Source organism: Ranitomeya imitator, chromosome 4, assembly GCF_032444005.1.
Source record: "Ranitomeya imitator isolate aRanImi1 chromosome 4, aRanImi1.pri, whole genome shotgun sequence".
NCBI classification, from domain to species: domain Eukaryota; kingdom Metazoa; phylum Chordata; class Amphibia; order Anura; family Dendrobatidae; genus Ranitomeya; species Ranitomeya imitator.
This window is the reverse complement of record NC_091285.1, coordinates 582,926,796-582,952,345: the sequence shown is the minus strand read 5'-3', so window position 1 is coordinate 582,952,345 and position 25,550 is coordinate 582,926,796. Positions and strand designations below refer to the sequence as shown.

Genomic DNA, 25,550 nt, shown 5'->3' with positions numbered 1-25,550 from the left:
CCCACACATATTACCTGCTCCGTGCCTTCTCCTAAAATGCTCTGCGCAGTGGCGTGCTGTGTCCGCAAACCCCAGGTAATATGTGTGGGGGACGGGACATACCGCTTATTACTTTATAGCCGTATGGCATAGATCAGAGGTGTTGCACATAGAAGCGGTTATTATTGCTCTAGCCTCCAGTAGTGCGATATACAGTGTGGTTTTGGCCCATTCGGCCTCTATCTATTGACGGCTTTACGATATTTATAGTCTTTCAGAGGTTTACAGACTGATTACATGATAAATTTCCACACTTATAATGTATTTACCAGGCTCTAGTATCCTGATGTTTGCTGACCGCAATATGGGTTGTTTTTTGAGGCATCTTGTTTATGTTTATATATACAGGGTGGAGCGCGGTAATTTGCTGATTTGGGAATGAAATAAAAAAATTATGATCATTAGAAAAATTTATTTTATATTTTAATTATACTGAACAGTAATGGAATTTTTAAATTACATGGTTTTAAATAGTGTATCTGGCAAATGTCGACCTTCGCTATCCACACACTGCTGCATACGTTTTCTGAAGTTTTCATGAACTCTAACAAGCATGTCCACTGGTATTCTGCCAATTTCAGCTTCAATATTGTTCCTTAGGTCTTCCAAGGTGTTGGGACGGTTGATATACACCTTAGACTTCAGGTAACCCCAAAGGAAAAAATCGCATGGGGCTAAATCTGGTGAGCGTGCTGGCATTCACCCAATTTACAATTGATTGCCGTCCAGGAACACGTCCGCGTGGAGGAACAGCGAATTGTAAACGAAAAGCACGCTGCACTGCAATGATCGAGTGGGCATTTGAAAAATACGCTTCAACACAAAATGACCTCTCCTCACGTGTCCACTGCATGATGGCAACTGAAAGGCAGAGGAATACAAATCTCCCATCAGCCACTGTAAGCCACACCCACTCTCACCTCTCTTCGACCGACAGTGCCGCCACAGCATGCAGTGCAAAAAAGCAAATTACCGCGCTCCACCCTGTATATGTGTGTTTTGTATTTTAAGTGTTAAATAAAAGGATTTGGTTTTATATAAAAAAATGTATTTCAGTGGCACTTCTTGGATCACAGCTTAATATCTGTGCTCCTGTTATGATATAACTGCCCATTATTAGCTGTAGCAATTCGGCTTACAATATCCCTCCTGCTAATTTGTCACCAAGCAGGGAGAGACGCCAGCGCTTGTTTGGTGGCACAATGGTACGCTTCCTCGCCAGTTCTCAGGACTGCCATGTAAGTGAATCGAGAATCCACCCCTCCATTCTTGGCTATGGCAGGCAGGGCATTGTTCTTGAGAGCAGCTGGGACCTAATGATGCATCCACAGCTCTCACCCGGCAGACACGCCATGAAGCTCAGGGGTAATGATACCCCTTTTAATATAAACCCCCAACTAATGCTCTCCAGGTCACGTGCGGTGCTCACACCAGATGTGCACTAGCTGCTCTCATTGCTTGAGGTCAGGCAGGATACTGTAAGGAGTGGTCTGCTGAGGAGGGGTCTGCTGAGGAGGGGTCTGCTGAGGGGGTCTGCTGAGGAGGGGGTCTGCTGAGGAGGGGGTCTGCCGAGGAGGGGGTCTGCCGAGGAGGGGTCTGCCGAGGAGGGGTCTGCCGAGGAGGGGTCTCCTGAGAAGGGGTCTGCCGAGGAGGGGTCTTATGAGAAGGTGTCTCCTGAGAAGGGGTCTGCCGAGGAGGGGTCTCCTGATATCAAGGACTTAGTTTTCTCTTTAGGATAGGGGATATTTATGACCAAATAAAGTCAGTCTGGACACGAGGAGTTAATGCAACGTATATCAGCTTAATACTGTCACATAAAGTAGAGCAGATGTTGTGAGAAGCCCCGCTGCCGTGTATAAGAGGGGATACCAAAACTAATGAGGGAGCACTGGAGGGGTTACCCATGACAACCAATCAGGTGGCCGATTTCATTTTCCAACTAGTGTTTTAAAAATAAAAGCTGAAATCTGATTTGCTGCAATGTATACCAGTATCCAGTTAGTATCTACGGATAGCAGGAAGGTACATTCTGCTGCAGACCCTGAACTACGAGTCTCGGCGGCTGGCATTACAGTAACATCACCTGCTTGTCCCAGTTCTAGGCTTCCATCACTCTCCTGTTACGGCCGCTCACGTCTGCTACCTCCGGTCATTCTTCTCCTATCCTCATACGACATTGCACAGTTTCTTCCTACTTACTGCGCTCTCGCACTTGTCCCGGACACCGCCATCTTTCCATGAGATCACGTGATAGTACAGGTCAGGCGGAGAGCTGACGTCATCACCAGCTGCTGGTTGGATACTAGGAGGCGTGACGTCAGTCAGTGGGCGGAGTTGGTATGGAGTTGCTGACCGGGCTGCTGTCAGCTCTCCGCGGGGGAACCAAAAGACGTGCCCGGGTCATGGAGGAGCGCGCCCTGGAAGTGTATGGTAACCAGCCGCTGCCCCGGCGCTGTGCTGTGTGTGGTACTAGGGGGCGCTAACGGGTCACCTGCAGTCATGTGACCAACGTGTCCTCCATGTGTGCCGCTCTGTATGCGGAAATTGTATGTGGAACCTGTGTGTACGGATACTGTGCATGTGACCTGTATATACGGGTACTGTGTATGTGACCTGTATATACGGGTACTGTGTATGTATGTGTGTGATCTATATATACGGGTACTGTGTATGTGTGTGATCTGTATATACGGGTACTGTGTATGTGTGTGATCTGTATATACGGGTACTGTGTATGTGTGTGACCTGTATATACGGGTACTGTGTATGTGTGTGACCTGTATATACGGGTACTGTGTATGTGTGTGACCTGTATATACGGGTACTGTGTATGATCTGTATATACGGGTACTGTGTCTGTGTGTGACCTGTATATACGGGTACTGTGCATGTGTGTGACCTGTATATACGGGTACTGTGTATGTGTGTGACCTGTATATACGGGTACTGTGTATGTGTGTGACCTGTATATACGGGTACTGTGTCTGTGTGTGACCTGTATATACGGGTACTGTGCATGTGTGTGACCTGTATATACGGGTACTGTGTCTGTGTGTGACCTGTATATACGGGTACTGTGCATGTGTGTGACCTGTATATACGGGTACTGTGTATGATCTGTATATATGGGTACTGTGTCTGTGTATGATCTGTATATACGGGTACTGTGTCTGTGTGTGACCTGTATATACGGGTACTGTGCATGTGTGTGACCTGTATATACGGGTACTGTGCATGTGTGTGACCTGTATATACGGGTACTGTGTATGATCTGTATATACGGGTACTGTGCATGTGTGTGACCTGTATATACGGGTACTGTGTCTGTGTGTGACCTGTATATACGGGTACTGTGCATGTGTGTGACCTGTATATACGGGTACTGTGTATGTGTGTGACCTGTATATACGGGTACTGTGTATGTGTGTGACCTGTATATACGGGTACTGTGTCTGTGTGTGACCTGTATATACGGGTACTGTGTATGTGTGTGACCTGTATATACGGGTACTGTGTATGTGTGTGACCTGTATATACGGGTACTGTGTATGTGTGTGACCTGTATATACGGGTACTGTGTCTGTGTGTGACCTGTATATACGGGTACTGTGCATGTGTGTGACCTGTATATACGGGTACTGTGTATGTGTGTGACCTGTATATACGGGTACTGTGTCTGTGTGTGACCTGTATATACGGGTACTGTGTCTGTGTGTGACCTGTATATACGGGTACTGTGTCTGTGTGTGATCTGTATATACGGATGTTATATATGAGTAATGTATGTATAGATAGTAATATATATATATATATATATGATGATGTAAGTATACAGATATTGTATATCGATATTATATACAGGGCCTGTATGTACAGATACTATGTACAGTACAGACCAAAAGTTTGGACACACCTTCTCATTTAAAGATTTTTCTGTATTTTCATGACTGAAAATTGTACATTCACACTGAAGGCATCAAAACTCTGAATTAACACATGTGGAATTATATACTTAACAAAAAAAGTGTGAAACAACTGAAAATATCTCTTATATTCTAGGTTCTTCAAAGTAGCCACCTTTTGCTTTGATGACTGCTTTGCACACTCTTGGCATTCTCTTGATGAGCTTCAAGAGGTAGTTACTGGGAATGGTTTTCACTTCACAGGTGTGCCCTGTCAGGTTTAATAAGTGGGATTTCTTGCCTTATAAATGGGGTTGGGACCATCAGTTGTGTTGTGAAGAAGTCTGGTGGATACACAGCTGATAGTCCTACTGAATAGACTGTTAGAATTTGTATTATGGCAAAAAAAAGCAGCTAAGTAAAGGAAAACAAGTGGCCATCATTACTTGAAGAAATTAAGGTCAGTCAGTCCGAAAAATTGGGAAAACTTTGAATGTGTCCTCAAGTGCAGTGGCAAAAACCATCAAGCGCTACAAAGAAACTCTCACATGAGGACCGCCCCAGGAAAGGAAGACCAAGAGTCACCTCTGCTTCTGAGGATAAGTTTATCCGAGTCACCAGCCTCAGAAATCGCAGGTTAACAGCAGCTCAGATTAGAGACCAGGTCAATGCCGCACAGAGTTCTAGCAGCAGACACATCTCTACAACAACTGTTAAGAGGAGACTTTGTGCAGCAGGCCTTCATGGTAAAATAGCTGCTAGGAAACCACTGCTAAGGACAGGCAACAAGCACAAGAGACTTGTTTGGGCTAAAGAACACAAGGAATGGACATTAGACCAGTGGAAATCTGTGCTTTGGTCTGATGAGTCCAAATTTGAGATCTTTGGTTCTAACCACCGTGTCTTTGTGCGACACAGAAAAGGTGAACGGATGGACTCTACATGCCTGGTTCCCACCGTGAAGCATGGAGGAAGAGGTGTGATGGTGCTTTGCTGGTGACACTGTTGGGGAGTTATTCAAAATTGAAGGCATCCTGAACCAGCATGGCTACCACAGCATCTTGCAGCAGCAGGCTATTCCATCCGGTTTGCGTTTAGTTGGACCATCATTTATTTTTCAACAGGACAATGACCCCAAACACACCTCCAGGCTGTGTAAGGGCTATTTGACCAAGAAGGAGAGTGATGGGTTGCTACGCCAGATGACCTGGCCTCCATAGTCACCAGACCTGAACCCAATCGAGATGGTTTGGGTGAGCTGGACCTCAGAGTGAAGGCAAAAGGGCCAACAAGTGCTAAGCATCTCTGGGAACTCCTTCAAGATTGTTGGAAGACCATTCCCAGTGACTACCTCTTGAAGCCGATCAAGAGAATGCCAAGAGTGTGCAAAGCAGTCATCAAAGCAAAAGGTGGCTACTTTGAAGAACCTAGAATATAAGACATAATTTCAGCTGGTTCACACTTTTTTGTTAAGTATATAATTCCATATGAGTTAATTCATAGTTTTGAAGCCTTCAGTGTGAATGTACAATTTTCATAGTCATGAAAATACAGAAAAATCTTTAAATGAGGTTTGTCCAAACTTTTGGTCTGTACTGTATGTGATCTGTATATATGGATATTATATATGGATGTAATGTATATATGGATTTTTTATATATCTATCTATACTAGATGGTGGCCCGATTCTAACCCATCGGGTATTCTAGAATATGTATGTAGTATATTGCACAGCCCACGTACTATATAACAGGCCACGCAGTATCTAACACAGCCCACGCAGTATATAGCAATGTGGGCACCATATCTCTGTTGAAAAAAAGAACTAAAATAAAAAATAGTTATATACTCACCTTCCGGCGGCCCCCGGATCCAGCCCAGGCCTTTCCCAGTCCTCGTGACGCTCCGTTCCCAGTAATGCATTGCGGCAATAACACGTGATGATGTAGCGGTCTCGCGAGACCGCTACATCATCTCCGGTCATTGCCGCAATGCATTCTTGGGACCGGAGCGTCGTGAGGACCGGGAAAGGCTGGCGCGCAAGGTAAGAATATTTTTTTATTATTTATTATTTGTAACATATGTTTTTACTATTGATGCTGCATAGGCAGCATCAGTAGTAAAAAGTTGGGCACACTTACACGGTTAATGGCAGCGTTAACGGACTGCATTACACTGCGTTATGCCACGGTGTAACGCAGTCCTAAAACGCTATGTGGGCGCTGACTGGAGGGGGCACTGACTGGACGGAAGTAGGGAGGGGCCAATTCGCAGCCGGACTGTGCCTGTTGCTGATTGATCAGCGACCCGGGATTTCCGTTACAGACAAACAGATGGAAGTACCCCTTAGACAATTATGTATATAGATAGATAGATATATAGATAGATAGATATATCTATATACACACTGCTCAAAAAAAATAAAGGGACCACTAAAATCCCACATCCTAGATATCACTGAATGAAATATTCCAGTTGTATGGCTGCCTTCACACTATCAGTATTTGGTCAGTATTTTACATCAGTATTTGTAAGCCAAAACCAGGAGTGGAACAATTAGAGGAAAAGTATAATCGAAACATATGCACCACTTCTGTATTTATAACCCACTCCTGGTTTTGGCTTACAAATACTGATGTAAAATATTGACAAAGTACTGTTAGTGCGACGGCAGCCTAAATCTTTATTCATTTCGTAGTGGAATGTGTTGAGAACAATAAAACCTAAAAATTATCAACGTAAATGACAACTAATATCACATGGAAGTCTGGAGTTGGAATGATGTTCAAAATCAAAGTGGAAAATGAAGTTACAGGCTGATCCAACTTCAGTGGAAATGCCTCAAGATGAGGAAATGATACTCAGTAGTGTGTGTGGCCTCCACGTTCCTGTATAACCTCCCTACAACGCATGGGCATGCTCCTGATGAGGTGACGGATGGTCTCCTGAGGGATATCCTCCCAGACTTGGACTAAAGCATCCGCCAACTCCTGGACAGGCTGGTGCAATGTGACGTTGGTGGATGGTGCGAGACATGATGTCTCAGATGTGTTCAATCGGATTCAGCTCTGGGGAACGGGCGGGCCAGTCCATAGCTTTAATGCCTTCATCTTGCAGGAACTGCTGGCACATTCCAGCCACATGAGGTCTGGCATTGTCCTGCATTAGGGCTTGTTTCCACTTGCGAGATATACGTCCATGTCTCGCATGTGGAAACGAAGCTCTGGCGCCGACACTCCAGAGCAGAGCGTGCAGCCGCATAGCAACACATGCAGCCGCACGCTCCGCTCTGGAGTGCCGGCGCCAGAGCTTCGTTTCCACATGCAAGACACGGACGTATATCTCGCAAGTGGAAACAAGCCCTTAGGAGGAACCCAGGGCCAACCGCACCAGCATATAGTCTCACAAGGGGTCTGAGGATCTCATCTCGGTACCTAATGGCAGTCAGGCTACCTCTGGTGAGCACATCGAGGGCTGTGCGGCCCTCCAAAGAAATGTCATCCCACACAATTACTGACCCACTGCCAAACCGGTCATGCTGAAGGATGTTGCAGGCAGCAGATCGCTCTCCACGGTATCTCCAGACTCTGTCACATGTGCTCAGTGTTAACCTGCTTTCATCTGTGAAGAGCACAGGGTGCCAGTGGCGAATTTGCCAATCCTGGTGTTCTGTGGCAAAAGCCAAGCGTCCTGCACGGTCTGTAGACGTCGGGCACTCAGACCATCCCCATGGAGTCGGTTTCTAACCGTTTGTGCAGACACATGCACATTTGTGGCCTGCTGGAGGTCATTTTGCAGTGCTCTAGCAGTGCTCCTCCTGTTCCTCCTTGCACAAAGGCTGAGGTAGCGGTCCTGCTGCTTGGTTGTTGCCCGCCTACGGCCCCCTCCACGTCTCCTGGTGTACTGGCCTGTCTCCTGGTAGCGCCTCTGGACACTACGCTGACAGACACAGAAAACCTTCTTGCCACAGCTCACATTGATGTGCCATCCTGGATGAGCTGCACTACCTGGGCCACTTGTGTGGGTTGTAGAGTCCGTCTCATGCTACCATGAGTGTGAAAGCAGAACCAGCATTCAATAGTGGCCAAAACATCAGCCAGAAAGCATTGGTACTGAGAAGTGGTCTGTGGTCCCCACCAGCAGAACCACTCCTTTATTGAGGGTATCTTGATAATTGCCAATAATTTCCATCTGCTGTCAATTCCATTTGCACATCAGCATGTGAAATTGATTGTCAAACAGTGTTGCTTCCTAAGTGGACAATTTGATTTCACAGAAGTTTGATTTACTTGTTGTTTGTGTTCCCTTTATTTTTTGGAGCATTGTATTTATGATCTAAGTATACACATGTTGTACATGGGAGCTGTATATGGATATTATATATACAGTCATGGCCGAAAGTGTTGGAACCCTTGAAATTGTTGAAAATGAAGTATTTCTCCCAGAAAATTATTGCAGTTACACATGTTTTGTTATACACAGGAGGACCTCATTTCTGACACAGAGACCTAAAAAAGCTAGACTGCAGTTTGCTAAAATGTGCGTAAGTAAGCCAAAATCCTTCTGCGAAAGCATCTTGTAGACAGATGAGACCAAGTTAGAACTGTTTGGTAAAGAACATCATTCTGCTGTTTACCGTTTACCGAAAACGGAATTAGACCTACAAAGAAAAGAACACAGTACCTGCAGTCAAATATGGTGGAGGGTCAAAGATGTTTTGGGATTGTTTTGCTGCCTCTGGGTGCCTTGACTGTGTGCAAGTCCTCATGAAATCTGAAGTTTATCAAAGGATTTTGGGTCGCAGTATAGTGCCTAGTGTCAGAAAGCTGGGTTTGCATCCTAGGTCATGGGTCTTCCAGCAGGACAATGACCCCAAACATACTTCATGAAGCCCACAGAAATTGCTGGAGAGTTCTGAAGTGGCCAGCAATGAATCCGAATCTAAACCCCATTGATCATCTGTGGAGAGATCTTACAATTGCTGTTGTGAGAAGCCGCCCTTCAAATATGTGAGACTGAGCAGTTTTCAAAAGAAGAGTGGTCCAGAATTCCAACTGAGAGGTGTTAGAAGCTTGTTGATGGTTATAGGAAGCGATTGATTGCAGTTATTTATTCCAAAGGGTGTACAACCAATTATTAAGTTGAGGGTGATAACTATTTTTTCCTGCTCATTTTGGGGGTTTTGTTTGAAACTGTGTGCAATTTGCCTTTTTTCAGTTTGATTTTGTGTTGTTCCAATGCAGACAATGCTAATAAATATGTGTATAACAAAACAAGTGTAATTGCAATAATTTTCAGGGAGGAATACTTCATTTTCAAGATTGCCATTTTCGACCATGACTGTATGGGATCTGTGTATACGGATGTTGAAGACGGGGCTGTGTATACGGATGTTGAAGACGGGTCTGTGTATACGGATGTTGAAGACGGGGCTGTGTATACGGATGTTGAAGACGGGGCTGTGTATACGGATGTTGAAGACGGGGCTGTGTATACGGATGTTGAAGACGGGGCTGTGTATACGGATGTTGAAGACGGGGCTGTGTATACGGATGTTGAAGACGGGGCTGTGTATACGGATGTTGAAGACGGGGCTGTGTATACGGATGTTGAAGACGGGGCTGTGTATACGGATGTTGAAGACGGGGCTGTGTATACGGATGTTGAAGACGGGGCTGTGTATACGGATGTTGAAGACGGGGCTGTGTATACGGATGTTGAAGACGGGGCTGTGTATACGGATGTTGAAGACGGGGCTGTGTATACGGATGTTGAAGACGGGGCTGTGTATACGGATGTTGAAGACGGGGCTGTGTATACGGATGTTGAAGACGGGGCTGTGTATACGGATGTTGAAGACGGGGCTGTGTATACGGATGTTGTGTATACGGATGTTGTAGACGGGGCTGTGTATACGGATGTTGTAGACGGGGCTGTGTATACGGATGTTGTAGACGGGGCTGTGTATACGGATGTTGTAGACGGGGCTGTGTATACGGATGGAGCTGTGTATACGGGGCTCTGTATACGGATGGAGCTGTGTTTTCGGATGTTACACATGGATACAGTATATAGACCAGACTCAGGACCTGCTCTTGTAGCCGGATCACGGGCCGCAGCCATGTCGTGTATACGGATGTTGTAGACGGGGCTGTGTATACGGATGTTGTAGACGGGGCTGTGTATACGGATGTTGTAGGCGGGGCTGTGTATACGGATGTTGTAGACGGGGCTGTGTATACGGATGTTGTAGACGGGGCTGTGTATACGGATGTTGTAGACGGGGCTGTGTATACAGACGTTGTAGATGGGGCTGTGTATACGGATGTTGTAGACGGGGCTGTGTATACGGATGTTGTAGACGGGGCTGTGTATACGGATGTTGTAGACGGGGCTGTGTATACGGACGTTGTAGACGGGGCTGTGTATACGGATGTTGTAGACGGGCCTGTGTATACGGGGCTCTGTATACGGATGGAGCTGTGTATACGGGGCTCTGTATACGGACGGGGCTGTGTTTTCGGATGTTACACATGGATACTGTATATAGACCAGACTCAGGACCTGCTCTTGTAGCCGGATCCCGGGCCGCAGCCACGTCCTGGTCTCGTGTTCTCTTCCTGATTTACTTATCAGGTCTACATACAATAATGTTGAGTTCCTATATCCTGACAGTAACCTGTATATCTATAGCTATTGTGAAACTACAGCTCTAAATGTGTCGGCAGGTAGGTCATGCTGGGAGTTGTAGTTCTACTGAAACTAGAGGCCATGCAGGTTGCAGTTATCAGACTTTTTTGTGGGTATTTCATGAGGTGAATTAGTCAAGTACCGCTGCGAGTAAAATAGCGTTTGCCTAGTATTAGGGTCAGTCATCTCTTTAGAAGTGATGAGCTGTGTCCCCTGCCTGTGTGTTCTGTACCGTGCCCTCCCCCGACCCCTCTGCTGGATAATCTGAGATCGGTTTCCTCCCACACTCCGAAGACAGACTGATGGGGAATCTAGATCGTGAGCCCCAATGGGGACAGTGAGGATTGTAAAGCGCTGTGGAATTAATGGCGCTTTATGAGTGAGTAAAATAACCTGTCTGCGATTCATTTATTTATCTTCTCCCCAGATATAATCCGAAATATTCGAGATCCGGAGAAGCCCAGCACATTAGAAGACCTAGAGGTCGTGACGGAGAGTTGTGTGACCGTAGAGGAGCTGGATGATGAATGCTTCCTGGTGACCATCAAGTTCACCCCCACGGTCCCGCACTGCTCGCTGGCCACGCTTATTGGTAAGAAGAAGGAAAACCAACCTGGACCCTGCTGATCCCACAGCTGTGATATGTGTAAGGGCAGTATATGGGCTCCTTGCTCCCAAATGTCTGTGTAGAGCACATAAGCACGCTCTAAATATCCGGCAGAAATTGTTAACTATGACATTCATTAGCTCAGTTCTTTACATGCAGCCCAATAATGGAAGGATGCTTTTAGGGTGTCAGTGTGCTTCCCTCGCCTCCAGGTGAGTGCGTCGGTGCTCCCCTCGCCTCCAGGTGAGTGCGTCGGCGCTCCCCTCGCCTCCAGGTGAGTGCGTCGGCGCTCCCCTCGCCTCCAGGTGAGTGCGTCGGCGCTCCCCTCGCCTCCAGGTGAGTGCGTCGGCGCTCCCCTCGCCTCCAGGGGAGTGCGTCGGCGCTCCTATGGGACCAACTGATTTAGCCATTCAGGTAGTCTTATAAAAGTGAAGCTGCGATCACACATCACTACCGCTACACTGGACATTGGGACAAAGTCTTCAGTATCACCGATGGTCAGCTTGTTCACACCATGATGTACTTGCTGCAAAAAATAGGTGATACGTTGAATTGAAGGTTTATTTGCAGATAGCAGGAACCACAAATGTTCGGCATCGGCACATATTTATGAAAGTTACTGGAGAACATCCAGGTCTTGGCCCTGGCACTCAGTTTGTTTTTTACCAGACAAGTTGTATTTCCATTAGTACCGTTACAGGGTACATGTAATATATTCTTTAACACTGTTTTGAGGAAGGTGGAAGGAACTAAATCAACTTTGCTAATCGATTTTTGTGGTTTAGTTTTTACAGTAATCTTCTAAAACCACGTTGTGTATTTTCTTCCATTTACAACAATACTAAAAGGGCGTGTTTTTGTTTGTTTACTTATATAGCTTTTAACTTTTGCACTATAATAGCTTTATTTTCATCCATGTTACTGGAGACACAGAAGATGACCTCGGTGGCAGGCCCTAAACACGTGGCAGGCCCTAAACACGTGGCAGCTCCTCATGGAGTCATATTCCACCTGCAGATACTGAGTTATACCAGTTTATAGTTCAGGAGACGGACGTACCTGTTTGGCAGGGCTTGCTACGTTGTTTTTTTTTGGATTTGAAAATAGACCACCACCCCAAGAGTAGACTTCTTGGTCTCTCACCATATGTAACACACCATCCTGCCTCCTCCATCCAGGATCATGGTGGCCATAGACTAGAGAACCATATTGAATCCCTTGCCAAACCTTCTCTGTAACCAGTTTTCTTTTGCTTTGATGCTCCAGCAATGAATCTGTCGGAGCTCTCGCAGACCAATAAGCACCGCTGCGATGCCTCCACTTCTGCTGCTTATTAGCCGTTCACTGAACACGCAGGCTCCAGTGCTGGTCCACAGACGAAGGGTCTAAAAACCTTCATAGCTTCTTTTATATTCATCAGCCTCTCAGATTGGATTATGTCCAAAGACACAGGCAGTCATGGGGCATTTCCACTTTGTGAATGAGTGTTGTTAAGTGGTTCTTTGCGACTGTCTTGTGGTGTAAGCAGGCCGACTGTCACACACTGAATGAGCAAAATTCTCCATCAGGTGAAATGATCTTTTATGCAGCATGAAAAGATCAGCGTTCTCAGCGGTGCATCGTCCTGTGTAATCAGCACTCGTACTGGCGAGTACTATGGCAGCGTATGTGCGCTGAGCCATGTATTACAGCTCCCTCAGTGTGCATTGTGTGCCTGTGTAAACAGGTAGTCAAAAGACCATAATTGGGTAAGAATTTGCCAATGGGCAGTTATATCGTGCTGCCAGTCTGTCTGTGTTAACAAACTTTAAAGAGCTCTCACCATCCACATTGCAAGCCTTGTCACCCTGTCCCTTGGCAGGAAAGATGGTCCCGACCTGAGTCTGAGTAGTAGCGCATCTCCTTCTCTTATGTGACCGCTGGCTCTTCCCTAGATGCCTCTGATGTTTCCATGATAGAATTAATCTGTGTGCTCCCAGGTCGCTAATCTTATCTGAAGCTCTCCTCCCAGTTCAGGTGCATCTTGCCCAGCGGGTGCTTGTCCTGATATCTCCATAGGAAGGCTTCCATGTTTTTTGTTTGTTTTTTTTTAAATCTTTTTCTTGCTATGCTGATAGAAGGATCGGCCTGGCCACTCTTTGATATGACTCTCATTAACTATTTAGTTAAGATTTGACACTCCGGACATAATCCCTATGTCCAGTAATCATATCCATAGAAGTGGAATTTCCTGCCTTCTGTAGCCATCATTCATGTCTCTCAAACTCCGGGTTCACCAGTACACGTGGCATACATGCTGGTCACATCGAGGCATCCCTTCTAGATCCCTACATCTCCTCTTTACAAGGAATACCAGTGACTCGTCACACTTTAGATGGGTCCTGTGGAGCCTGGAACCCTGGCCGATCGCTCTTCTAGCCGACACTCCGGGCATCGTCCTCTCCGGACAGACCTTCCTTCTCAGGGCCCAGTCTCCCACCCGGACTTGGCTACAATGCTTAGGTAGGTGGTACTGTTAACACTGAACATACGCCTGGACTCGGGGTTTTACAGCAGGACATTGCCCAGAGCTTCATTCTCTCTGCTCATTGCAGGCGCTTTTGGTTATGGCAGGGGTCATCTTGGACCCTGTAACCTGACGTGCGGCTATTAGCCACATACCAAGCAAGCTGCAGTCACCCTGACCCTGCTGCCTGTTTTCCTTCCATGGACTACTCTACTTTTGGAAGGTGCTACCCATTGCATGCCAGGAACCCCCTCACCCTGCCCAAGTCCTGCGGTTTTGGAGATGTTCTGACTGATCCTTACACTTTTCTTTCTGCCAGACATACCCCACCCTGTCACAGGCGCCATTATTGGTGTTCTTCACATCCCCTGTTGGTGACTTATAGTTGTGCCATTATAAAATCCCGTCATAGCCTGTGATAAATGTGTTTCTATAAGTCCAGTACACAATGTACAGATGTAGATGAGCTTTCTAATGGTTTCCTCAATAACAGGAATTCTATATATTTTGATGTGCAGGTCTGTGTTTGAGAGTTAAGCTGCAGAGGTGTCTGTCTTTCAAGCACAAGGTAAGAAATCTACTAACCCCACCTGGACACTGCTGGATATGGATAAGATATGTTATTGTCACCGCGATAATGCTTTCCTGATAAGTTGTCATATTATCAATAGGGGGCTCCACCTCCGACTATTGACACAGTCTCTACCTGGAAAGTCCAATCTCTGTTGAGCTATGTGATAAATTGTTTGGTATTAATTAAGGATTTGCCGGATTCTCATGGTACGCTGTCTAGGATTGATCTGGCACTGGGTAACCGATTACTGGATACGATGGTAAGGGACGTGAGATATTTACCTAGGGCTCTCTCAGACCATAGTCCAGTTGAAGTGGAATTTCGATCAGTGGGGACACGGAACGGGAGCAGAAGGGAGTGGAAAATTCACCCTAATTGGCTACACAGTATAGACTTGGAGAAGATTAAGAAGGAATTGGTGGAATTTTTTGAGATAAATGAGGGTAGCGTAGATGTGCTTACTGTGTGGGAAACCATGAAAGCGTACTTGAGAGGGCTGTTGTTTAGGGATATTAGCAGGTGTAAGCGGAAATCGAGAGAGGCAGAGAGGCTCGCGATAGATGGGCTGAGGGTGGCTGAAGATGAGATGGTAATAATGGGTACTTTGGAGGCTGGGAGGAGGTTAAAGGGACTCTGTCACCTGAATTTGGCGGGACTGGTTTTGGGTCATATGGGCGGAGTTTTCAGGTGTTTGATTCACCCTTTCATTACCCGCTGGCTGCATGCTGGCTGCAATATTGGATTGAAGTTCATTCTCTGTCCTCCATAGTACACGCCTGCGCAAAGCAATCTTGCCTTGTGCAGGCGTGTACTATGGAGGACAGAGAATGAACTTCAATCCAATATTGCAGCCAGCAGGTAAGGAAAGGGTGAATCAAAAACCCCAAAACTCCGCCCATATGACCCAAAACCAGTCCCGCCAAATTCAGGTGACAGGTTCCCTTTAAAGGCAGCTCAAAGCCAGCTAGAGGCGGTCTTGCTGAGTAAGGCTGAAAGGAAGAGGGAATTCATGAACTTGGCCTATTACCAGGAGGGTGAATCAGTGGGTCATTTGCTGTCGCTGGTGGCATCTGCCCAGAGAAATACTTCCTTTGTTCACTCTTTGGTGACTGGGAGTGGTGTTGCTGTTTCTGAGACTTCAGAGATTTTGGAGACTTTTGCAGATTTTTACGCAGACTTATACTCCTCTCGGGTAGATGGGTCAATGGAGGACACGGTGGCGTTCCTTGAGGAGTTGGAGCTCCCGAGGCTGAGTGACACAGCTAGGGAGGATTTGGAGGCTCCCATTACGGAGGAGGAACTGGGACGGGCATTGCAGTCGATGGCTAATGGGAAGGCGCCTGGCGTAGACGGATTTCCTGCCGAAATTTATAAAAGCTTGGGGGAAGTGTTGATCCCTAAATTGAAGGCGGTCTTGGGAGAGGCTACGAATGGTGGAAGGCTACCGGCATCTATGCGGGAGGCCACAATAGTGGTGATTCCAAAGGAGGGGAAAGACCCGACACAGCCGGATTCATATCGGCCAATTTCTTTGCTTACTATAGACGTTAAACTCCTGGCTAATGTGTTGGCGATGAGGTTGACAAGTGTTATTTCTGGCCTGATACACTCAGACCAGTCTGGCTTTATGCCTGATAGGTCAACTGCGATTAATCTACGAAGGCTGTATATGAACTTGCAACTCAAAGCCGATAACTGTGGCCAGAGAGTTATTGCATCTTTAGACGCTCACAAGGCGTTCGATAGTGTGGAGTGGGGGTATCTCTGGCAGGTGTTGCGAAGAATGGGGTTTGGACCGCAGTTCATGTCATGGATTCAATTAATGTACTCGATGCCGATGGCCAGGGTTAGGGTAAACGGGGAGTTGTCACGGACCATACAATTGGCTAGAGGGACGAGACAGGGGTGTCCGCTTTCCCCCCTTTTGTTTGCTCTGGCGGTGGAACCACTGGCCGCTACGCTTCGACAGTCTGATGAGATGACGGGGTTTAAATATGGGGTGATTGAAGAAAGGGTGGCGTTGTATGCGGATGACATTCTGCTATTTCTGGCTGACCCGGTTGCATCCTTGGAGGGAGCCATTGGGATTATTGAACGATTCGGATCAGTGTCAGGACTTAGGATAAATTGGAGTAAGTCTATCTTGTTTAAGGTGGACGATGTGGATGGGGAGCCATTGGAGGACGGGCGACTGGAGGTGACGAGTAAATTTAAGTACCTGGGAATATGGGTATCTATGCCGGTCACTGACTATATACATGAGAATCTGACTCCAATCTTGGGTGCCCTCAAGGCAAAAGCGGATGCATGGCTTAAGCTACATTTGTCTGTGGTAGGCAGGGTGAATCTTATCAAAATGATTCTGATGCCGAAAATATTGTATATTCTTCACAATGCGCCGGTTTGGATACCATGTGGGAAATTTAGACAGATCAACTCTCTGTTTAGGAATCTGATTTGGGGGAGGCAGCATCCGCGTATCAAACTGGAGACACTTCAGCGACCCAAGGATGATGGGGGTCTGGCATTGCCTAACCCTGAGTTGTACTTTTTTGCAGCCCAGAGTCAGCATTTAAGGGGCTGGGCGCATGGGGGGTCATCTGGGGCAGTACAGCGGTTGATGGAGGTGGTGACAAAAAGAAGGCCAGTGGTGCAATGTTTGGAGGATGGATCCTTAGAGAGTTTGGGGAAGCTATATCCGACTTTGCTGTTGATACGCAAGCTGTGGAGTAGATTGAGGCACATACGTGGGATCACGGACTTGACTAGATACTCGCCGCTATGGCATAATAACAATCTGAAAGAATTTGAGGCATTGGGGGTACTGATAGAGTGGTTGGGCAAAGGGATTCAGTATGTGTATCAAATAATTGAACAAGGTGAACTGAAATCATTTTCCCAATTGCAGGCGGAATTTGGTATCGGGACTGCAGGGGAGTATCAATATTTGCGGATGAGGCATGCCTTTGGAGCTCAGAGTAGGAACGGAGGTATTAGGATTCAAAGGGATATAGTACTGGAGTATGTGTGTAATGATGGGACGACTGGAGGAGTCATATCCACTCTGTACAGGGATCTGTTGCACACTTTTCTATTGGGGTTTCCAATAATGGCAAGAGCTAAATGGGAAAGGGATTTGGGCCCAATAGATAACGAGACTTGGGAGTCGGTGTTGGAATGGATCCCAAGACTGTCGCTGAGTGAACCGTATAGAATGTCACAGCTTTATGTGATACACAGAGTTTATAAGTCTCCGATGGTGTTATATAAGGCAGGATTGCGGAATGACTCTGAATGTCCGAGGTGTAAGTCTACGGATGCTGATATTTTCCATATGATGTGGACATGTCCGAGGTTGGCTGCCTTCTGGGTGGTAGTTTTGAGTCGTATGGAAGGTGCGTATGGATGCACGGTGCCAAGGGATCCAGTTGTCTGTTTGTTGGGATGCGTGGATGAGATTGGAGTGGATAAACACCTAAAGATAGCTATTGCCAGATTGTTATACATGGCTAGGAAGGTAATAGCTCGAAACTGGATTAGGGAAGAGCCGCCGTCAAGAGGAGAGTTCCTCCAGTATGTGAAACAGGGCCTGACACTGGAAAAGGGATTTATAAGAAGAAAGGGAAAACTGAAACGTTCAATAAAATGTGGTCTCCATGGATTGCTATGGGATAGTAATGTAAAGTGTGGCTTATACGAATGGTTGAGGGATTAGATACTCTATTGTTTTAATGATGGTAGTAATTAACAAGATGAGCTGCTTTGTGGGGTGGGGGAGGGGGGCTTTGGGATTGAAGGGGGTTGTTTGAAGGGGGAGGGGGGGGGGAAAATACTCTATATTGAAAATGTAAATGTAACATGTTAATTGCCTTGTTATTCTTAATACAAATTGATTTGAATAAAAAAAAGGATTTGCCGGATTAGCAGTCTGCCTAAAATAGGATATGTTTTAAAGGGGTTGTCTGGGAATTTAACATTAATGGCCTGTCCTTAGGACAGGTCCTCAATGTCTGAGCGGTCGGGGTCCGACACCTGGGACCAGCCCCAATTGGCAGAACAGAGCATTTATATCCCCATTGGGATAGAGTGGTGGTGCTCATGCTTGATCATTGCTTCATTTATTCCCTGCTGTCTTTTTTTCCAGCAGCCCCATAGAGAATGAATGGAGAGATGGTCGGGCATCAGATTTGCTGCTCCATTTGGTTAAGGGGATAAAACGTCCCCCGTTCTGACGATCTGTGCAAGTACCAGCGATCGGACCCCCACCAATCAATAAGTTGTCACCTATGATATGAATAGGCAATAATTCTCACTAGACAGTCCCATTAAGGTTTTATAGGAGTCTTTATTTTTTGAAAGGTTATTCCCATATTTGTAAGTGATGACATTTGCTCGGATATTCTACCATTTTGCAATCACTAGGACCTCTGGAACACCACCGATCTTGAGAATGAGGGGGGGGCATATAATGGGACATTTCCATTGTTATCTTTGTAAATGGAAACATACTGTATAAATGACTTTACACTCTACGATGAGAACCTGAGCGGAGATGGAATATGTGCACACAACGTCATCCAAGTTTTCCAAGAGGAGAACACTTCAAGAAACGTTGGCCCTTTTTTTTTTCCCCCTGAGCCTCTGTTCACACCTCTTTCCTCAGGACTGCGCATCGGGAGAATTTTCCCATGTACTTTGTAGGTATATAGCAGCATATGTGGCCCATAGGCTCCCATTATCAAAAGAAAAGCCGACTATGCTGTAGTATATACTGTGTATTATGTAATGGATCAGAGGAGCATTATCCCAGATAACATTCTATTTCTCCATTTAGTAAATGATTTGTTTGTTCTCCTCCCAATAGAATGTGTATCACAGTAGAAAGTGCAGTGAAAAGACTGCAATAGTCCAAATTGTCCACCAGATGGCAGTGCATGCTCACACTGTAATGGAAATCCCAGGGGCTCCATCTCTGCAAGGAGCACTTTTAACCTTTTAAATGCTGAGCCCTTTTAACCCTGTAAATGCTGATGGATTAAGCACATTGCGAGACAAAGGAATAAATTACAAATGCTGGTTTCACACACCCACAGTCCTGGCATGGTAGCTTGGACCGCAGGGATATCTGGCAGGTTGTCTGCATTCCTCACTCTTCCAGACACTCTGGTAAAGTCCTGACCTGCAGTTTTTGCAGTGGTTTTTGTGGGAAGCTAGTGTCATATAATTGCAAACAATGTAATACATTGTGGGAGACCTGTACCTGCCATCATGGTCTGATTCTCTGATCCCACACTGTCCTGCAGCCGGTGAGTTCATGTCCTTCTTCTATTTCAGCTGGAGATCTATATTTCCGAAGGGACGCACTCAACGGAGGAGGATAGTAAGTTTGCGCTTCTTTTGCCAATAAGACAACTGTCTACCATTGGATATGAGCGAAGGTTGTGTGTGGGAGATGCTCCATCACGTGTGTACACTGTATATAGTATATAGACGTGTGATTGCTGCAAGTGATGTATTGAAAATATCCTGTATTAAGATCTATTTTCCTGTAACGAACTATTGCCCATGAATAGTTCACTTACTTCCCTTGGAGAAATCTACATTTTGGTTATTGGAAACCTATAATGTCTAGGGAAAGTAGAGTTGACCTTCTGCTGATTTATTGATCCGTTTTCTCTATTACGGAGCTCAGGGTGCATTATGTGGAAAAGTAAAAAATGTAACTCGCCCTATTCAACTACAGTAATAAAGAAAAATCCAAGAGCGCATAAAGCCGCCTGCATACGCAGAGATTAGAGTTGAGCAAATATGATCGGAATCGGTCGCCGAATGTGAATTTGCCATATTGTTACCCTATTCGTGCCGAATTTATGTTTGATGATCGACTCCGAACATATTCGGTCATTTCTACTCCCATTGAATCCAATGACGTTCGGTGAATATTGCAAAAATCATGATCGCCACGATCATAATCGGAACTGAATTTTGAAAAATTTACTCAAATCTCGTAGAGATCACACCCCGCTCACATTTGTGCTCTGACATATGTCTGTCTGTTCATAAAACCAGAACAGACAAAAAAAATCAAACATTACCATTGCGTCACTGATACAAACAGAAACCGAGACCCCCCATTGATAATTATGGGGTCAGTCTGAAGCCTATTGTGTGTCCACTGTGCGTTTTGCTCCGTACTAAAATGAGACCCCATAATCAGTGGGACCCCTCTGCTTCCGTGTGTATCTGTTATGTAACGGGTTCATTTTTGTCATTAATTCTGTTTGTTTCTAAAAATGGAACATACAAATATAATGTCACAAAACAAATGTGAACGGGGCACAATGCTGGGGAATAAAATAAAATGCTGGGGAAAAAATCTGCTTGAGCCTGCCTCTTCTGATGTGGAGTAATGGGGTATAAGGATCCCCCTGGGTGGCCGGTTATAGTGGTCAAGTGCCTGGTTTCTGCATGTTACCTGTACAGGCCAGGCCACCAAAAACAGCAGCAATTCATGGTAAATCCATTGATTGCATTATCCTAAAGAGGCCGGGTGCAGAGCAGACCCCACAACAAAAACACTAGAGGAAATTCATAAAGATTAGGGATATGTATAATAGGCTTGATGCAAAGTCTGGAGGAGTTTTTACCATTTAACATGAGAGCAGCATGATGTAGAGAGAGACCCTGATTCCAGCAATGAGCCACTTACTGGGCAGCTGGCTATATTTTTAAGAAAATCACAGGTTTATCAGCAGGAGATTATAGAGGAGTGGGAAGCCTGTAATCCTATAGAGTAGAGCTCTGTATAACCCTACCCCCACCACTGATTGGCAGCTTTCTGCCTATGCACAGTGGACAAAGGAAGCTGCCAATCAGCGGTGTGGCCGGGGTTATACATAGCTTAGCAATCAAAGAACTGCTACATCTGCAGCCGAGAAAACTGTGATTTTATCAAAATGACAGCAGGCAGCCCAGTAAGTGACACATTGATCTATGGGCAGAGACTCCGATTCCAACAATCTGCTCTCACATGGAGTAGCAAAAGCATGGTGAATGATTCCCTTGAGGGGCTTCTGTTCCAGCGTTAGAAAATGTACTTCTGTCAAAGACTGGAGAACCTCTCTGCTATAATTGCAGCAAATCTGTGTGGTCATGCCCCCTTCCATTTTTCAGAGTTGGTGGAGCTGGCGTAAAATGCCAAAATCACACAATTTGCTTGCACCATTTGTCAAAAATGGCTAACAGTACAATTGTCTTTTTCCCCCATAGCAACCAATGTGAGCTCCGCTTTTATTTTTCTAGAGTAGTTTAAGAAATGAAATTTGAGCTCTGGTTGCTATGGGCGACAAACACCGTCTTACTATTACACTGGGCCCAAATAATAAGATTCTCTTTGTTACCCAGAGCCGCCAATCAGAGCTCAGCTTTCATTTCTTAAAGTACTTTGGAAAAATGGAAGCTGGGCTCTGATTGGTTGCTATGGACAACAAAGCAATTAAGCAATTGTACTCTTAGCCAGGGTTGTATATGATGCCCTTGTTGTTGCCACTGAACCAAGCTTAGGGAATGTGCACACGCCATATTTTTTTGCCGAGTCAGCGCAATCGGAGTCTTTATGAGGAAGCACTGCTTTCCTCTGAAGTTTTGCTTTCCTCTGAAGTTTTGCTATCCTGAAGAGACTTTTCTTTTTTTGAGATTTTTTTTCAGTAGTTTCCACCTGTTTTATGACATTTGTGACCGTCAGCATTTTTTTTTTTAGAACTCTTCCTGTAGTTTTAAAGAGTTTTTTTTTTTCTACTCCATATTCCAAATGTTATTAAACGCCATTTAACAATGAAGAAGCCGTTGAGCAGTTGTTACAAAGACGCTTTTGTGTCCGGAGCCGTCCCATTGGCCTCTATTGTAAAGTATAAAGCATCTTCTGACTGGAAAACCGCCTGGATAATGGACAGGTCACTTATTGAACCTCTTGGCGTCTTCGGAAAACTGAAGCTGAAAAGCCTGAACATGTGAACAGAGTGGTTTTTACTTAGTACCACAAGTGTATTTAATTAGCGTTTTGTCAGGGGTTCTCCGTTCCGAGCGTACCCATGGAGACAGGCGGTGTGTGCACATGCCCTAAGAACGCCACCTGGAGCATTGGTGGTCTGTTTGGTCAGTGGGGTCCTCAGGGAGGTCCAGGCGATGTAAACATGAACTACAAATGATCCACTAACGCCATATTCTGTGCGGCTGCGTTGTTTCATTTTCCGTATTAATTACTCCAATTTTATCTACAAGTTAATAAACAGATAAACGATAAGGAACGAGTCTCAGCCGCCATGGAGAACCCAAACCTGCGGGAGATAGTGGAGCAGTGCGTCACGGAGCCGGATTAGTGGGGGGAAGTTCGCTGTGAGGAGTAAATGAAGGTCTGGAACACGGGCCACGGACACCGCCATCACTTCAGGGAGACATCACTGGATGTGCGCTATTTGGGTTGTACTGATGAACTTGCTCACTCCTGGACTGCAGCCCCTGCTGGATTCTGGCCCGTCGGGGTCTCTGATGACAGCACACGTTATACAAGGACTAGTAAATGGTCTCTTACTTATTAGTAGTAAGGACGTAGTATGGTAACAGCTCTGTTATTTCAGTGTGCGGAGGGAAGTCCTCAATAAATCTTTTATTCTCCTTTCTTATCGGTGGAGCCAGTCCTCACTTCTATGAACATCTGCACGGAGCGGAGCACGTACTACTCCATTCAGCATGGTCTGACAACTACCAGCATGGGATTACCCCCTCCTCTATGGAACAGGAGCCATGTATTTAACAAGTGACCTGTTTAGTGACCCATAGGGAACCCTGACACTTGTGTATAAGGTTCTGACCTCTGACCCCACAATATTGGTTTACAATGGTGAGGGTGAGATGAGCTGTCAATCCAAATGTCCACTAAAGTAGGTCAATTTACACTTTTATAGACCACATGTGCCCAGCAGAAGCTCATAGTATGTGGAAACAGAGACTTCTATCCTGTAGTGTGCACAGGGCTGTTATGTAATGTGTCTCGGTTTATGACTCCATTATCTGTCCTGGATCACCACCAGTATAAGAATTGATCCGGACTACTCTTACATGCCAGGTTCACTGTTTGCCTAGCAGTTAATGAAATCTGCAGTAAAAATCCGCTGCTTTTCCATAACTGATAAGGTAGAACTTGGATTTGAGAATCATCAGCGTGCTTATCGCTTGCTGTAAATACTTTACCCTGTACAACAATGGAGTTTGATAATTGTGGTTTTTGTGCATTCAACAACAAATATGAAATTAGTGAACTTGTCCCAAAAAGGGTACTACCATTGAAATTGCACAAGACACATAATGGCATTGTGCAAGAGATTGAAAAAACCCACAATGAACACTTGTATTCACCACAAAATAACAAATCTGAATGATTTTCTGTAAGACCTCTGTGCTGTTCCTTTGTTACTCCTGGAAATCTAGGAATAAGTTCACTACTGTAGGTGCTACCTTTCCCCTTACAGCACCATGTGTCCCTGCACAGGCTGACACGCACACTGATAAGGCAATATTATCAGAATTATATCTCCTAAGTGGTCAATCCATTTTCTGACAAAATAAAGGAGTGGCACATTGCACAAATGGATAACTTGCAACCTCTATTTGCGTGACAAAGAGCGTAACAAAAACTCTAGGACCAATTAAAGCCTTTGTCAAATTAAGACAAAAACTACTTTCTAGTTGAGAACACCTTATTTGCATCAAAAAAGTGTAAGACAAAATATTCTGCAATGTAGTTGCCTAATTTGAGCTTTTTTTCAATTATTATTTTCAAGACTTTTTTTCTGCAAGCTCGGAGCTAAGTGAGCGTTCCCTGTAAACCAATCTCCCACCCCTTTTTTTGCAATGCCATAGATTGTGTACCTTCATTACTCCCTGTCTCATACTGACACGTCTACGCAAGCTGTCATTTCTGTAAGAAAGGTTTCTTGAGAATATATAAAATGCTGTATACTCTGTACTGACATGTACCTGAAGCAGATTAGCTAAAAGGGGAGAAGGGTTTGTGTATTATGGATCAGAAGCTGCAACCCGCCAGGTTTTCATAGAACTACATAGTAATTGTATGTACCAAAGGGTAGGACATTTTTGATCAAGAATATTTGATCAAAAGGCAGTTTAGTTGATAAATGTAAGGTTATACACATGGGGGGAAAAGGAATCAATATCACCATTACACACTGAACGGGAAACCACTGGGTAAATCTGACATGGAGAAGGACTTGGGGATCCTAGTTAATGATAAACTTACCTGGAGCAGCCAGTGCCAGGCAGCGGCTGCCAAGGCAAACGGGATCATGGGCTGCATTAAAAGAGGTCTGGATACACATGACGAGAGCATTATACTGCCTCTGTACAAATCCCTGGTTAGACCCCACATGGAGTACTGTGTACAGTTTTGGGCACCAGTGCTTAGGAAGGATATAATGGAACTAGAGCAAGTACAAAGGAGGGCAACACAATTAATAAAGGGGATGGGGGGGAACTACAATACCCAGAGAGATTAGCAAAATTAGGATTATGTAGTCTAGAAAAAGACGACTGCGGGGCCATGGAATAACCATGTACAAGTATATAAGCAGACAATACAAATATCTCTCCGAGGATCTGTTTATACCAAGGAAGGTGACGGGCACAAAGGGGCATTCTCTGCTTCTGGAGGAGAGAAGGTTTTTCCACCAATATAGAAGAGGATTCTTTACTGTTAGGGCAGTGAGAATCTGGAATTGCTTGCCTGAGGAGGTGGTGATGGCGAACTCAGTCGAGGGGTTCAAGAGAGGCCTGGATGTCTTCCTGGAGCGTAACAATATTGCATCTTACAGTTATTTGGTTCTTTAGAAGGACGTACTGTAGATCTGGGGATTTATTCTGACGGAATATAGGCTGAACTGGATGGACAAATGTCTTTTTTCGGCCTTGCTAACTATCTTACTATTTAGAAAATTAAATTTTTTTTTATTGTACATTTATCGAGGCAAACAATACTCACAAAGGTGCACATACGCTTTACAAATATTTCATGCAGTGACCTTGACATCTATAGATAAAAGTGTTTTATTTTGTGCTATCAATCACGTCGTTTACAAATGTGTACATCTGATCATTCTAGTGAGACAGGTTCATGGTACATTACATTATTAGGCTCTAATCGCTTTACAAATAATTGTA

At 45.2% G+C, this 25,550-nt stretch overlaps 2 protein-coding genes across 3 annotated transcripts in view; one reads left to right on the top strand and one right to left on the bottom strand.

Moving 5' to 3' along the window:
- SPG11 (SPG11 vesicle trafficking associated, spatacsin) overlaps positions 1-2,286 on the bottom strand; it is a 116,715-nt gene extending 114,429 nt beyond the window's left edge. Inside the window, exon 1 of one of the 2 annotated variants that reach the window (XM_069766455.1) lies at positions 2,123-2,286. The gene's annotated coding sequence lies outside the window, so the exon portion shown is untranslated. The remainder of the gene's footprint in view (positions 1-2,122) is intronic. The other variant, XM_069766456.1, reaches the window with a different exon arrangement.
- A 37-nt stretch (positions 2,287-2,323) lies between these two features.
- Positions 2,324-22,999, top strand: CIAO2A (cytosolic iron-sulfur assembly component 2A). Its single transcript, XM_069766457.1, has 5 exons — positions 2,324-2,469; positions 11,059-11,223; positions 14,263-14,312; positions 19,653-19,698; positions 22,599-22,999. Exons 1-5 carry the CDS (start codon positions 2,379-2,381, stop codon positions 22,694-22,696), a joined length of 450 nt encoding a protein of 149 aa, XP_069622558.1. The 5' UTR covers positions 2,324-2,378; the 3' UTR covers positions 22,697-22,999.
- Positions 23,000-25,550: the final 2,551 nt, after the last annotated feature.